Below are 16,088 nucleotides of genomic sequence, written 5' to 3' on the forward strand. Positions count from 1 at the left end.
GGAGCCTCCGGGCAGCAAAGCGCTCCGCCCGCACAAAGGTTCCGGGCCTTTCAGGGGCAATGCCCCGCCCTCCTCCGGGCCCGCCCCTCTCCGCGAGGAACGCGCGAGACCCGCAGAGGATCTCTCGTTTTCCAAAGCTTTTGGTGTCTGGAGCTCTAGCCGGTCTTCTCTCCTGAACTCTCCCCGCCCCGAGATCCTTAGGTGAAATAAAAGAGTCATAACTACAGCTTCACCTGTTTCCCTGTGGTTCTGGGTGCGACTGGCTTTATGATGAACACTGAAGGATGATCAATATTTTGGGTACTGGGTAGACTGGTGCTTCCTTGTTGTCAGTCCCTCCTCAGGACCCAAGGCTGGCCACAGACGCAGAGAAGGCTAGAAGAATCCCTCTTCTAGAGGCTGAGCCCTCTTGCTCTGCCGTCTCCAAGCCCTGAGACCCATGCCTCCAAACTGCCCCTTCCCAATTCTGGGATCCAGTGAGTCTGGCCCATCAGGTAGATTCCCCCAGGCAAAGAGGAATCTCAGCCAGGCTTCTGCAGCTGGAGCCCAGGATTCAACCCCCAGTGTTCATAACCCTTAGGTCCCTGGCTTCCCACAAGCACAGTGAGAATGCTGCACTCTGACAGAGCCTAGGGGCTCCCCTCAGGTCTGGCAGCCCTGGGCCTCTCTTAGGAGTTTAGTGACTTAGGCTGGAGCCTAGGCTCCCCTTGGGTAAGTCACAGTTCCTCAGGTTCTTCTCCTGTAACTAGAGGGAAGAACCCTGGCTGGACATGGTCATTACTAGAGGGAAGATGGTAAGTCTCAGAAAGTGTGCTAGACCCAGACCATTAAGGAGCTTGGGAGAGGGCCCAGGGGTGTGGGTCTTATAGAACTCAGGGCTGGGCCTCTGGGCAACCACCGCCCTGTCACCCCCACCCCAGCTTTCATGACTCTTTATTTCCCTCTAATGGAGAAATACTGCAGGGGTGCAAGGGTGTGAAGGGGTGGTGCTTAGGATGGAGCAGGGAACAAAGGGGCCAGGGGGCTCTTGGGTTTCCTGTTTCTCAAGGGACAGGCCCTGGACTTGGATTTGTACTTGCGCCACTGATTCTCTGGGTGATAAGGTCATATCCTTCTCCATGAGCCTTGCTTTCCTTGAGTAGAAAATGGGAACAATGGCATATTAGATGTACCACAAATACAATGCATAGTTGTTATTAAAAGAATTCCTTGGTATAGGCATTGAAGTTGGAGAGATTGGAGATTTGGGACAAGTAATGCAACTGTATCTTATTCATTAAGGTAGTTGCTGGTGGGACTGAAAGGCATTATAATATAGAGGTTTTGAGTGCCAATTCTGGCATATAGACTGCTAGGTATCAGTGCTCTATCTCCTACTTACTTGGTGGGCACACCCTTTAGCACTCTGAGCTGCTGTCTTCTCTTCTATTAAGTGGGTATTACACGAATACCTCCTCTGAAAGTTGATGTTGGGATTAAATGGACCTGGATGTGAAACTGTTTGGAAGTTGGATGGGCCTATGGTGCTTAAACTGGGGATCAGTTCTCCCTAAGAAGAGCTGGGATTTAGTGTGCGTGTGAGGTGTGTGCACGTGCACCCCTCAACCTTTGGACCAACACTGGGATTTAGGGGGCCAGTCTCCCTTCTGCCTCCCCAGTAGGGGATGCCACCTACATTTTTTGTCCATATCTTTCATCACCTTGCTCTGGTAAATGCCAGACCCGAAATCAGTCCATTCTGAGCTTTCCCCAACTTGTGCCCCTACCTCCCAGAGCCTCTGCCCCCTGAACCTCTTCCTCCTCCTCCCTCCTTAGGCCTCTTCACCCAAAGTCTTGCTGTCTGAGACTGGCAGCTGCTTCCCATAGAAGGTTAATGATTCATGGCAGCTTAAACTTGTCTCTCTCAAATGGTGGATGTTTGAAAGGTGTGACTTGCTGGAAGGAGAGCGACCACCCACTGAGCTGTGCACCCTCAGGCAAAGTGCCTTCCCCTCCCGGGGACTCAGTTTCCCCCTGAGTTCCGATCCACGAGGGCAGGGACCCAGTTGTCTTTCGGAAAAAGGCCTTGTGATGTGTACCGTGTCTGCGTTTCCACGTGTGCATTTATTGTTATTGCTCAGTATAGTGTTGAAAAGGCAGACAAATCCCATTAATTACAAAAAGCACAAGCCAGAGATACAGAGAAATCAAGAGTGTACAATAAGAGCACAGTCACTTCCCAGCCCGGATTGTCCCAGAGCCCCCCCCCCCCCCCCCCCAGAGCCTGGGTAGCTTGTGGAAGCTGAAGGCGGCACCATTTCCTCGCTACTCTGTTATAAAATATGTGCACACAAGAGTTAGCAAAGTGTGGCGACCCCCAAGAGGAAAGGTTCGGAGAGAGAGCACCACAGGCATTACAAAACACTTAGGGGACTGAGAAGGGCAGTCCCAAAGCAGCCTCAAATAGATTGTTTTTGATGGAGGGGGTGATGGCTGATACCCAGGGCCTAGTATCCCCCTCCCCCGACTTGGGCAAATAGGATCTCTACATCAAAATCAGGAGAGCTTGCTTTGGAGCTTAGAAGGACATGGGGATTTTCAGCTGTTGTCTGATTTAGGCCTTGGCTCTGGAAGACCCAAAAGCCTTGAAGAAATGCACCCCGCCCCCCGCCCTGATCTTCTAAGGGTGGCGTCTGGGACACTATGGAGAGAGTTTTGGATGGGAGGCATGGCAGAGTGAGCCCACTTGACAGCCTCCTGTAAGTAGAGCAAGAACAACAGTAGGGGGAGTCAAAGTGGTGAGAAGGTCCAGGCAAGAAACTGCTGCATCCCAAAGGACGTATCACATGACCGCTGAAAACTTTGAATAAAGAGCAAAAAAAAACAGTTCAGGAAAGGGAGGCGGGAATTAACATTTCTCCATGAGGAGAATTAGAAATACAGACAACTGGGCCACACATTCTGGTAACTCTAGGTCTGGGGGAGACTCCTCTTTCTTATCTGGACCAGGGCAGATAAACGGTCCACTCTAGCCCTGGCCGATTTGGCTCAGTGGTTAGAGCGTCGGTCTGCGGTCCAGAGAGGCCTGGGTTCGGTTCCTGGTAAGGGCATGTACTTTGGTTGCAGTTAACCAGGGCCGTGTGGGTGGCAGCCACTTGATGTGTCCCTTTCATGTCGATGTTTCTCTCTCTCTCTCTCTCTCTCTTCCTCTCTCTCCCTCCCGATCTGAATAAAAAAATGGAAAAAATATCCTCAGGTGAAGATTTAAAAAAAAAAAGGGTCCACCCTAGCACAACCAAGGTGGGTGACTTTGGATCCCAAATTGGGATTGGAGGGAGGGGTTAGTGGCCTCTCCTAATGACACCCTGGCTTAGGGAACAAGTGAGAGAAAGAAATGAATGTTGACCTTCCCTCAAGATTCAGGATGCCCTTTTTGTTTCTCCTTACAACGGTGGGAAGATGTTTACACACAGAATCACAGGGCCCAGTATTTGAGGTGGGTGGAGGACTTGCAACATTTTAAAGTTTACTGGCAAGAATAGATATGAGAGAATAACCAGGAAATTTTGTTAAAAAAAGAGTGAAGGGTACTTATCCTACCACATAATAAAACATTATAAAAAGCAACACTAATTAAAATTGTGTGACTGGTGCCAGATGAGTACCCAGAAAGAGAGTAGAAGAAAAAGTCCAGAAATAGACCCAACTCCATCTCAGCTACCAGTGTGTGGGAAAGGTGACTACATGGCTGGGGAAAAGAGTGGCTGTTCATTGGCTGGGATAAGACAGATCCCTAGTCCTTGCACTATTGCAGTCACTGTCATTGGTCTGGTCTCAGAAGCAGGGCAACCTCTCTCTTGCCAACTCTATGCTCTGGTTGGGACAAGGGGGCGAGGGGCCATGGTCAGGGGTTGGTGGGAGCTATCAAGTTAGGGAAAGTGCTGCCTGTATTGCAGGAGCGAAACTCCTTGATTTCTTCCCTGCCTACCTCCAAAGGTGGATGACTCCACAGCCCTTGGGGTCACTGAATGGGGCCTCTGCTCCTCCCTCATCTATTGGGGGAGACAAGTTGGTGAGCTTAGACCTCAGAACTGAATCTTCTCCCGGAGCCCTTGTCCAGAGCACAGAAAAGAAGCTAAGTGGATGGTGCAGTCCCAAACTAGAAAAAAGTATTAGTTACAGAATATATATTTACTATGTTCTGTTTGATGTTGTTTTTTGCCTTTTTTTTTTTTTTTAACCACAGCCATTTCAGAACCACAGTGCGGGAGTAAGAAGAGTCAGCAATTGAAAGCATTGCATAGTATTAAATGAACAGAGACGGTGAGTTCTTTATTTACAGTTATTGTCTAGATAAAAAAATTCATAAAAACAGATGAATGGTCATAAATTATTTACCCCCTAATGGGGTGAACTGCCAAACGTACCCCATGCTGCTAGATATAGGACACAGAGTGCAAGCTTTATGTACTACAGTGAGTTTTGACAAACCAATCATTTCCTGTGTGTATGGATGTGTGTGCAAGTGTCAGAGTGAGGGTGTGTGTGTGTGTGTGTGTGTGTGTGTGTGAGCATCCATCATTCCTGACAAGAAAAGACCGACACTAATGCGGGGCATTCTTGGTGGCTTCCATCGCTCCCTGTTCCCCAAACTGATCCACTCAGAGAAACCCCTCCTGTTCCCCTTGCATCCGGGCTCCAAATAAACAGGGAGCATGATGAGCAAGGGCAGCTTTCCCAGTGTCGTGGAACGAGGTCAGGGACACAAGACCGAAACAAAGAATGGGGGGAGATGGAAAACCTTGAGAAAGGAAACTACAAAACCCATCATGTTCCAAGACTGCCCGTGCTATCCATGTGCAGGTCTTTCCTTTCTAGGAAGTCAGAAGAGCAGTAGGCTGGCTTTTGGTGGTGGTGTTTTGGAATCCAAGAAGCCTGTCTGAGGGCTGGTCACCCCTGTGGGGATGCAGTTTCCTCTGCTGGGTACATTCAGAGATGTTTCTTCACGACATTCAGGTGATGCTCTTGCGCAAAGAAGGTCCTCCTTCCAGGAAGGTTTCGCCAGGTGGGATGGGCTGACTTGGGATCCCAAACCCTCAGGTTTCTCCACAGTCGTCCAGATGTAGGCCCTCCCAGCTGACTATGGCTCTTTTCCCGAGTGGCTCTCATCTTGTGTGTGGAAGAATTCTCTGGGCCAGGAGGAGGGAAGGGGCCGGGCTGATGCAGAGCATCTGTGGGAAGGTCGGTATGAGGAATGAATTTCACAAGCGAGGTGGAAAGTGTTTGGTTTTTCTTGAAGCATGGGACATCATCGATCATGGTATTCAAAATGTCTTTTGCACTGTACAAGTTTATGGAAAAAGATCGTATGCTGAAAAGTCTCAAAGCAAACTTTGTATTAAATACAAAAGTTCTTTTATGAAAAAAGCTGATACCCACAAAGTGCTTAGCAGTTAAGAGGCTGACATACAATGAAAGAAGCTCTTATTACGTGGGATTACTAGTGCTGTAATTGTCTTGAGGGAAAAACAACCTCCTTTTCTCACCTGTGATACTGTAGGGTTTCAGAATGGCTTTCTGTCGGGAAAGCAGGACTTGCTGATACAAGGCTACAGTATATATTGTGACTAGAGGAAGACAATTTGGTTTAAAAATCACACTGAATACATCTCAATATACACATCATAAGGTTTGTTCGGATCTAAGTAGTGCAGAGAAAAAGGCTATTCTTCTTCAAAAATAAAAATAAAAGCAGCAAGCCATAATGATCCTCATCCCATGTGCGAACAGCTCGTATGCTGCAATTAATAAGGAAATAAACCTCTAAATTACTAAAAAAAAAAAAAAAAATCAACACAATACCATTTATAATATTGCAACACTACCTTAATCTCCATACAGACAGTGCCAAAGAGAACCTCTTTTAGAAATGCTCTTAGTAAACCCAAGCGAGTTTCATTGAGAGAAAAGTCTTCAACAAACGTGTGGTGAATCCCGTCATCCTTGGGCTGGGCTGGCCATTAGTGCTCGGAGCCCAGGAAGCCTCCTCTCTCCTCTCCCTTTGTCTACGGAGCATGGTGTTAAAGCCCTCGGGATGGATACTTGGTGGCATTTGGCTTCTGCCTGAGCCTCCTGTGGTAGTGACATTATTGAACGGAAATAGCAGGCAAAAATCAGAGCATGGCTGTCATAAAACATCAAGGATGTGATCCAGGGAAGCGTCTGTTGGGCTGAGCTGTTTTTATAGCATCTCAGCCACCAGTGTTCTTAAACCATACAAGTAGCCAAAGACATTATCTACAGGTTTGTAAACAAATTACATTCTTCTTTTAGGACATAAATAAGTTAAAATAGAGCAATTTAAGCAGAAACAAGGCAACATGCCGGCAAAGAAACTTTATATATCCATGTATATATATTTATATATATATATATATCTACCTATCTATATGGACGTATACAGTCTTGAATAAGTATACGTTGATATAGATATAAAGAAATGGATATAACCTTGTGAGTGTCTATGAAGTTCTTCGGTTCCATTGGTGCAAATCTACTAGGCGAGTTAAGCTCTGCAATTTCAAAAAGTTGTTAAATTAACCTATACAACTGAGACCATGCTTTGCAAGCATTTCAAAAAATCACAGACCAGTGGATTGGATAAATAGTCTCAGAAAAGAGTCTTGTTTGCAGTTCCCGCCTAAGAAAACAAACAAAAAACCCTCCCCAACCCCCCAAAACCAAACAAGGGGAGGACTGGAAGTGTGCAGTACATTCATGCAGGGGACATGGCGGCTGGGCGGGCGCATGGCTGGTCCATGTGTGAGCGGGAGCCAGGAAGGGCTCGTTCTGGGAAAATCGCTCATTCCCTTAAGCCCCCAGAGGAGATCCCGCCCTTTGCCTCCAAGTGAAAAAGAGTTCAAACAGCATCGCAGCCAGAAAAAGGGTCTGTTGGGTGGAAACGTTGGTTTTCTCGCCAGTATTTGGTTTCCTGTTGTTGCTCGTTGCTGCTTGAGTGAGTTGGGTGCCTGGATGGGTGGGTGCCCGGGAAGGTGGGTGGCGGTGGGGTCCTCAGCTAAAGCGACGTCTCCAGGCTGTGGATGGGGCTCCCTGGACTTGAAGAGGTAGCTGATTTGCTTGTGTCGGTCGTCAGGTTGATCCCGCTGTCGATGGCGCTGTTGTTCTTGTTGAGCGATGACGGCGGGCTCGAGTTCTGCTTGAGCGCAGCATCTTCTTCCAGGTCGGTGTCGTCAATGAGGGGGATGTGGGGCTGTGAATCTTCGATCCGGAATTCAGGATGAGCCATGAAATTATGGATGGAGGTTCGAGACTCAGGCTTTTCTAGACCTTCATAGAGAGAGCTACGAAACGCCTTCACGACGCGGATCTGCAAGGGAAGCACAGGGGTGAGAAGCAGCGCCCTGGTGTGTGTGTGTGTGTGTGTGCGCGCACACGCGCTGAGCTCTGGGGGGCTCGGAGGAGGGTCAGGTTGGAGAGGGTTAGGGCACAGCAGGTGGCTGGAATCCATAGTCACTGGGTGTTCAGGAGGGGAAAGACTGGAAGGGGGGCTCAGGGATATGCATCCATGAGGTTTTCAACATTGCTTTGGTTTTGGTCAAAACTACAATATTAGGACAGGAGGAATCAAGCCCCATCAAAGAGATGATGGGAAACAGTGGTCAGAGGAAGCATAGTCCACTCCGGCGGACACCCAGACCTAGGGAGAGACTGAGCCTTGTTAACTTTAAAGCAGGTTCAACCATGCAGAAGGGGAATGGGGCCAGGTGGGAACAGAATAGGAAGGAGAAAAGGCTATTTAAAAAAAATTAATCTTAAAAAAACCACACGCAGTTAAGAAACCATATTACATGGAACAGATAACATGTCACAAACAGAAAAGGAACAGAAAGCAGAGACTGATGGATGAACCAGGCTGAGAGAAAACACACAAGGGCCAAACACAGAACAGGAACATCAAACCAGAGGCAGCAAAGCAAACCAAAGCCAACTCAGGGCTTTCTGGGGAGCAGAGCAGAGGCAGCCAGAAAGCACGAAGGAGCCGGCAGACTGATGACATTCGGGAGTGGGAGCATGCCACAGCGGCGTCAGTAACCACACAGCACACGGACAGACACACGCTACACTTGGAAGCCTGGACAATGTGAACGGAGGTCGTTTGTGCCCAACGTTTCTTTCCTTCATGCATTTGGGAGGTAAACACTCGAGTATTGACTCAAAGCCCTGGCCAGTCATTGGAGTTGGCTTTGGGGTCCCTTATTTCCTGGGGTATTTGTTTTATTTGTGCTTTGAAAACACAAAACCAAAAAATGAGGCCAGAATCAGATAGTCAAACCCAGCCCTGGGTGGGGCCCTAAGGGGGGTTGGGGAACTGAGCTCAAAATAGCAAGTTCTTCCATTTTCTGGATCTCAGCTGGAACCTGTGGTTCTCTGAGGAATGGAAGGAGTGAGGCATTGTGTCTTCTGGGCTAGTGGAAAGAGCACTGGACTTGGAGTCTCGGTCCTAGCTCTGCCACTTCGGGTGCCTTGACAGTGGATAAGCCACACTCCCTCACTGGCCATCAGAGCTCTGTCCTGCCTCGCGGGGTGCAGAGGAACAGGACCCTCACTTTGAAGAGAGGGGTCCCTCCTCTGGACTCCTAGGAGGAGAAGCTGTGATTGTTATCTCAAGGGGCTGAAGGGACTTGGGACAAAGGTGCTTCTTTCTCTTTTTCTAGCCTGACCTCACATCAGAGCCAGTGGCGGGGAAAAACAAGGCAGCATCTGTGCCTCCAAGGAGCAGAGCCTCAGCCGAGGTGGCTGTGGTCCCAAGGGCACCTGCATGGCCTGTGAGGGCAGAGGACAGGGCGAGGCCCTTGCAGCCCTAGGATTTGTGGAACTCTCAGTGAACTCCAGGCAGCTCCTTGGTGGGGCACAGGTGGGAAGGCCTGTCCATGGAAATGAATTTTCTTGATGACTGTGGCTGATGGTTTTATGTGTCAGAGCTCAGAGGGGAGTTTTTCTAAAGCACATTATATGCTCCCCTGCCTTTTGATTTAGAGTACACAGAGAAGAACTGAACTCTGTTAAGAATCTTTTTGGTCTTGTATAAGATCCCACAGTTTTGATTTTTTAAACTAAGTTCTTCTCCTTTGATGTCGGCCATCACTTACTAGTTCTGACTTTTCCTTGTCTTCTCAAAAGCATCTCTGTCCGTCTCCTTCTTATGTGATTTGGGCAGGGACTCCAGGGAATCCTGCCTTTTGGAATCGTGGTTTAAATGAGAGGCATCAGAGCCCTGGCCGGTTTGGCTCAGTGGTAGAGCATCGGCCCACAGACCAAAGAGTCTCGAGCTTGATTCCAATCAAGGGCACGTACCTCAGTGGTGGTTCAGTCCCCGGTCGTGGTCGGGGTGGTGCAGGAGGCAACCAATCGATGTGTCTCTCTCACACTGATATTTCTCTCTCTCTTCCACTCTATCTGAAGATATATGGAAAAAGGTATCCTCAGCTGAGGATTTAAAAAAATAAAATAAATGAGAGACATCAGGTGCCAAATGAGAGCCAGCCATTAGTGCTGCGCTTGGTGCTGGTGCTCCATCATGCTGGCCAGTTGGCTGCCTGAGATTTCTTTCTCCTTGGACTCTGTATTTGTGGCTCTGTAGAGATTATTAAATATTCTGATCTCCTGATAAGTAGTGGGTCATTACTCCTTGGTTAAGTGAAAACAACAAAAAAGGTGTTTCAGGCCTCAGTTTTCTTATCTGTAAAATGGGAATACTAATGATCATAGTACTGCCTAGCCTAGTGCCCAGAAAGTTCGGAGGCTGATCTGTAATAAGATTCCAGCCACAGTGCCTGGTGAAGGAGGAGGGATGGTGGCAGGACTCTGTCATGTGACTGACAACGCAGAGGGGACAACACACAATGAGATGCAGGCCCCTCCCCCTCCCCCTGGCATGGAGACAACAGAAAGAATGAACTGCTCTGGACAAGACTGTGGGGACAAGACTTTTTGGGACACCCAGCCACGGCCATCTCAAGTCTCCACTTCGGTTCTCTCCGCGGCTGAAATGGAAAAAAATGTGGGAAGAAAAAAAGCTCTTCCGTCTCCCCTTCCTGCCTACTTTGAAGATAGGGTTTTGCCTGTGCGAGCCAGCGCATTTGGGCATGGGGGTGAGGTGTTTGGTTTCATCCACACAAAGGGAGCAGGGGCCAGGCCTGTTGTTGGAGGGCTCTGAGGAAATGCAGAGGCCCGGGTCTGGGACGTTCGACATACTCGAATGTTTACCCGGCTTCAAGGAAGCCAAGAGTCTGGGATTGATTCACATTCATTTCAGGCTCAAGGTTAAAGACTCACAACCTCTTTTAATTTCACTCTCTCTTGCTGAACTCTGTGTCCAGGGTTCTCTAGCCCTCTAGGGAAACAAACACATGGAATATTCAGAAAGCAGAGAGGTCTAGGGCCCCACCCTCCCCAGAAGCAAGCCATTTTTCTCGACACCCCAAGGCTGCACTAAACTAGTTACCAACATGCTAAGGAGAGGTCCAGCTTTCTTTCCTCGCCTACGCTCCCCCCGCCCCCCCTCCCCCCCCTGCGATGCACGCTCCTTGCTCCAGCAGTCCTCAGAGCCTGGAGTCTGAAGGGGCAGTGGGGTCGGAGAGGCTCTATCTAGTGGGGGCAGCGTCCAGAAAGTGGCTGGTGCTGGAGGTAGGCGTCTGATGCTCATGGCCTGATTGGTTTGAAGGAGCAGGATTTTCATTGATGAGCATGGAGTCTGCTACAAACTTTCTAAGTACAAAGGTGGCTTGAGATGGGTTAGGAATCTGAGGGGAACAAGGCAGAGGGTCTGTGCAGCTTGGCCTTGGATCCAAGAGCTGGATGCTGATTTTGTCCTTGATCACTGGTGGGAAGGTGCCCTTTTCCCGTCCCTGCCAGGCTGGTGAGATTCAAGGAGAGAAGCAACTTTCCTGGTCTCTAGACCCCAGAGGATTGTTTCTCTCTCTCTCTCTCTCTCTTTTTTTTTTTTTTTGCTAGATGAGGCTGTGGGTGTGGGTACTGGTTCCGGAATGGAAATTCAACCTCTGTGGGCTCCAGGTCTGTGTGCTTGTCTGGGAAGTGGTAGGGATGGTAGGGAAAAGGAGGGACTTTGCAGTTGGACTTCTTGCCACTCACTTGCTGTGTGATCTTGGGTGAGTCAATCCACTTCTCTGAGCCTGTGTCTTTCTAAGTTAAATGGATGTATTGGCAGATCCCCACTCCCCCTATTTCAGTTGTGAGGCATATGTGAAGTGAAGGATGTAGGCAACTGCTTGGGAAGATGTTGAGTGAGGCTCAATATAAGGTGTTAGGGGTGTGTTATTAAGCTTCTGGGGGAACAAACTTGATTTTGAGTAAGTCAGAAGAGGAAAGCGAGAGAGCAGACCCGAGTTCCCTCCCGAACATTCCTGATGCCTGTCTGATGGGGCTGTCCTGTGACCCATGCATTGGTCTGCCTGGGGCCCTTCATCTCACAGTGGTGCTGGGGAGGGATGTGTGATGTGGTGGGGGGTTCCTCACCCCAATGTCCTGAGTCAGAAATCAGCCCAAGCACACACTGCCCTGCCCCTGGCCTTCGTAGCCAACTCTTGATAACTCAGGGGACCAGGTTCGACTCTTTCAGAGCACACAGACCCAGGGGTTTCTGACTCAGCATGCGCGGGGCCACCCTCCTCTGCTGGAGAAGCCCCAGGAAGAGGATCCTGACCAGAGGAGGCGAGAGGCAGCCCACCGAGTCCTCCCACCCAGTCCTCCCACCCAGTCTGATTTCCTGGCTGCCTGCGTCACACCTGCCTGTGAGAAGAAAGCCTTTCAGCTTTTGAAGGGACCCTGCCTGGGGCCTAGCGGGACCACAGAGTCCTTGGAGACCAGAGGATGTGACATTATTACAGAAACTATTTCAGCAAAAGAGGAACTAGAGGATATTTATTTAGAGTTTGCATTGTGATTGTGTTGACTAAAATGTGTGTTTTGAAACCACAGAGGTTGTGATCCCTGTGGAACCAGTACCCTTGGGCAGGGGGACAGTCAGGTTCTTTCTGAGACCATAGGCCCAAGAAAGGGCCCGAGAAGGGACCCAGAATTACAGGCTGGATTCTACAATAGAGAGTAGGAATGCAAGAGGGTGTGATTCCTGGGGGAGAGGCAAGGTGGTGGCTGGGGGAGGGAGCTGTGCCTGACCAGCCCCTTTGGGTCCTCTGAGAGAATGAAGGGTCAAGGTTACAGGCGCCTGTCAAAGGCTGCTCCAAAGTTGGGGTCACCATGGGGTAAAGGGATCAATCTGGCCTGGAAGGAGATTGCTTAGAGATAGAAAGTGAAGGCTGGGCAGAAATGGGCATTTCTCTGAAGAAGCACTAAGAATTGACAGTCCCAGGACTGGCCTTACTGAATGGCTTTATAAATGACAGAAGTGATGAGCATTCAGTTGCCAAGGTTTGAGATGACTGAGCTCTCCCTTCTAGGCTGTGAAAGCTAAGAGGTGGGGGGTAAACCCGGGGAAGACTTTCCGAGGCTGCGAGGCAGGATGCCAGAGAGGCTCTTTTGTGATGCTTCAAGGAGGCTGAACCAGGGTGGGACAAAAAACTAGGTGTGCACTCAAGCTAGACTTCTGGTGGTCAGACCCAGCCAGAGAGATGCAGGTGTCACCAGGAGGGGTAGCAGGAGCCAAAGGAATGGGTTCTTTCCCAAGTGGCTCTTCAGGCCAGAACATTTTTGGTCACAGTACTTCAAGACAGGTGGTGTCACTGAGCAAGGCCAGAGCTAAGCTGAAGCAGAAGTAGGTCAGCTGGGTGAGGGCCTCCCACCAAGGCGAGGGCTCTCTGATGTGAAGGGGAGAGGATGGGACCAAAGTGCTTCCTGTCCTGAGTGATTTCCTTAGTGATGCCTCACAAACATGCGACCCTGGACACCATCTGCTCAAATACATCTGCACTTCACGGTGGCTAGTCTGGCCTCCCCATTACTGTGGTTTGTGATGATGAACAAGAAGGGGCTCTCCCACCTTTTCTGCATCCTTCCTGTCATCATGCATACCTGGCAGGCTGCATCCACAGAAAGGTCACGGGGCATGAACGTATGTCATCACTAGGCTCTCTGTGGCTTGTGCCCCCTGCCGGAGGGCCCAGATGGCACAGTTCCCACCTAGCACACAGATCCTCTCCTGTTCAGTGGCCTGGGACGTGTGTGATGGGTGTTCTATGTTTGGATGGGGGTAGAGGCACCTTATAAAGTATCAAGAGCCCTGGCCGGTTTGGCTCAGCGGTTAGAGCGTCGGCCTGCGGTCCTGAGAGACCCGGGTTCGGTTCCCGCTAAGGGCGCGTACCTCGGTTGCAGTTTGTCCCCGGCCCTGGTCGGTTGTGCGGGTGGCAGCCACTCGATGTGTCCCTTTCACATCGATGTTTCTCTCTCTCTCTCTCTGTTCCTCTCTCTCCCTCCCACTCTACCTGAACAAAAAAAAAAGGAAAAATGTCCTCGGGTGAGGATATTAAAAAAAAAAAAAAGTATCAAGAGATGAGGCTGGAGTCTATTTCTCCCAAATAAGTCCAAGGGCTGACTAAGTGGATACATTGTGGCGATCTGCGAAGACCAGAATCGGGCTCTCTTGCAGTTTGGAGATAAGGAAAGAGAGGCAGGTGGTAAATAGAGACTTCCTATTCCCTCTGGGACCTGAAGCCATAGGGATTCAGAAAGCTCTGGACAAGGCCAGAGATGAGAGACCCAGGTCAAAAGTGGTGGCATAAGAAGATGAAGGAGGAGGGAGATGATGAAGGGGGTCAGAGTCCCTGGCTACCTCTGAGGTAAGGAAGGCAGGAAGCCAAGGGTTCGACCAGATCCCTCAGGGCCTTCTGGACTCAGCCAAGATGTGAAGCTTGGCCTACTGTTTTCTACCTGAGGTCAGGCTGAATGGGTTAGGGGCCTTGTCCCTTCGAGGAAGGGGTCAGACCATCAGCATGGCAGGGAAGAGTGTGTAAGGCAGCTGATGCTGTTGGGTGTGCAGAGGCTTCTGAACCACTGGGTGCAGGGCCTGCAGGCTGTGATATCCTGGGAGCTCCAGACTGGCTGTGACCTCTGACCTACAGTGAGCCCTCTCTTGGCTGGACCCCACTATAACTGACTGTGACCCCTGAGGGCCTTGAACCATGGTAACCCTTTGCCTGACTTTGGCTGCAGTCTGACCTCCTGGCCAACTCTGACCCTTGTCCTCGTGAGCCAGGCTTCTTGAGACTGAGTATGACCCTAGACCGATTGGGACACCTTGAACCCCCTGGCTGACTGCTCTCCTTTGGCTGCTGTGACCGTGTAGTGCAATGAGGCATTTAATTACTGAAACCTTCCTGAGTGATGATGATCCTTTGACTGACCCAGACTTTTTGACTACTTGTGACCCTCACGACCCCCTAACTGACTGGTTGTAACCCCTAACTCTGACCCCAGCCGACCCTGGCCCACCAAGGGCCACCCCATCACTGGCTATGGTCTTCTGACCAACAATGGCCCCTCAGCCCCCTGGGCCTAACCGTGACTGGCTGCCCCCCATGTCCTTGGTGCCCCGGCCCCTGCCCGCCTGCCCGCCCGGCGCTAGCGTCGGTGGTGCCCGAGGCGGTAAAAATTCACACTCACGCCCAGCTGCAGCAGGAGGAAGGCTGGTCGGAGAGGAAAGAGCATTGGACAACGACACGTGACTAGGGCTAGAGAGATTGGCTACGTCCTGGCTCTGGCTGGTGACGGAGGACTGTCTCCGCAGGGCCCCCTGAAAGGAGGCCCCGCTCTTGAAAGTATTGACTACTTCAATCTGCAACGGAGGAGAGAACGAGACAAGTTGCGAGAAGAACGAACACAACAGCTACACGACTGACAGGCGCAATGCCACGAGAACAGCCGCAGCCACGGCAACAATGACGACGGCACCGAAATCAAAACAAAAAGTACCAGACACACTCCAAGGCTCTGAAAGAGGTTTGCTCAGTTCTGGGCCCATCTGCAGCCCCAGGGTCCCGAGGAGGACACAGGGCCTGGCCTTTGTTCTGCGCTAGTGGCTCAGGGGCTAGTGGGCTGGCTGGTGCCTGGGGTGATTCAACGTGGTGTTTAGAAGCAAGAGGGGTGCTTAGCCCCTTGGGGACAGGTGTGGAGCCTGAGTGGTATGGTGGGGGCTCTGGGTGGACGGACAGACATTGGTCCAAATCTCGGCTATGCCACTTACAAGCTAGATGACTTTGGGCAAGTCACCTCTCTGAGTGTAGCTTCTTGTCCTTCAGAAGGGGCAATGCCACCTACCTGGCAGGGTTTTCTGTGAGTGGCAAAGCACCTGGTCCACATTAGTTTTCCATAAGAGCCAAGTTGGGGAGGCACTTGTGCCTACTCAAAAAATTAGTCCCGGTGTCCTGCGCTCTAGAGACCCCTGAAAGGCTTTGTGGCCAGGTGACAGCACCAGGGCCATGTGCACTGAGAGCTGCCCCAGAGGGCAGGGTGCCGGGTTCTTGCCGAGGAGGAAAGCTCAGGCAGCATCAGGTGGCTCTGGGTCTGAAACCTGCCCCTGTCCCCCACCCCAGCTCTCAGAAAGGGCTGTCTCCTGGACCTCGGTCACCTCTCAGGGGGCGGTGACGGCCACTGAGATGGTGTTTGGGACGGTGCATTGTGGGTGTGAGGCAGCCCCGGTGACCGACTGTTTGTTATATTTATTAATGAGCGCTAGGCCACCAGGAAGGGTCGGGGTGGAACTGTGCAACACTTCCCAGGGTGTGATGGCGTGGGGGCTCCAAACTTGCCAGATGCCGCTCTCCCAGGTGGTCTGGGTACGAGACGGACCCTCTTAGTTACACAGGCTCCTCCGGCCTCATCTCATGGGTCTGTGAAAGCACGATGTCAGTCCAACCCAACCTAGGCAGAGGCCGCTCCTGGAGCGCCTGCGGCGTGCGGGGAGGGCTGCACGGCTGTAGCAGGTGGCAGCCACGCAGCTCTGTGCTGGACATGCACCCTGCACGTGTGTTCTGCGGGTGTCTTTGGTGTGCGCACGTGTGTGCCTGTGTGTGTGGGGGGAAAACCAAGCTTTGCTCCCTAGAGCTGCCTGGAAACCC

The 16,088-nt window shown here is 50.8% G+C and overlaps 1 protein-coding gene across 1 annotated transcript in view; it reads right to left on the reverse strand.

The window, feature by feature from the left end:
- Positions 1 to 6,480: 6,480 nt before the first annotated feature.
- The window catches only part of ATP2B2 (ATPase plasma membrane Ca2+ transporting 2), a 174,497-nt gene continuing 164,889 nt past the window's right edge, over positions 6,481 to 16,088 (reverse strand). The window contains exons 23-25 of the mRNA XM_036267151.1: positions 14,631 to 14,806; positions 10,339 to 10,393; positions 6,481 to 7,366 (exon numbers count right to left, since the gene is read on the reverse strand). Of these exons, the coding sequence (XP_036123044.1) occupies positions 7,055 to 7,366; positions 10,339 to 10,393; positions 14,631 to 14,806 (543 nt within the window). The 3' untranslated portion in view covers positions 6,481 to 7,054. The remainder of the gene's footprint in view (positions 7,367 to 10,338; positions 10,394 to 14,630; positions 14,807 to 16,088) is intronic.

The sequence above is a fragment of the Molossus molossus genome, unplaced genomic scaffold (genome assembly GCF_014108415.1).
Source record: "Molossus molossus isolate mMolMol1 unplaced genomic scaffold, mMolMol1.p scaffold_m16_p_18, whole genome shotgun sequence".
Taxonomy (NCBI): domain Eukaryota; kingdom Metazoa; phylum Chordata; class Mammalia; order Chiroptera; family Molossidae; genus Molossus; species Molossus molossus.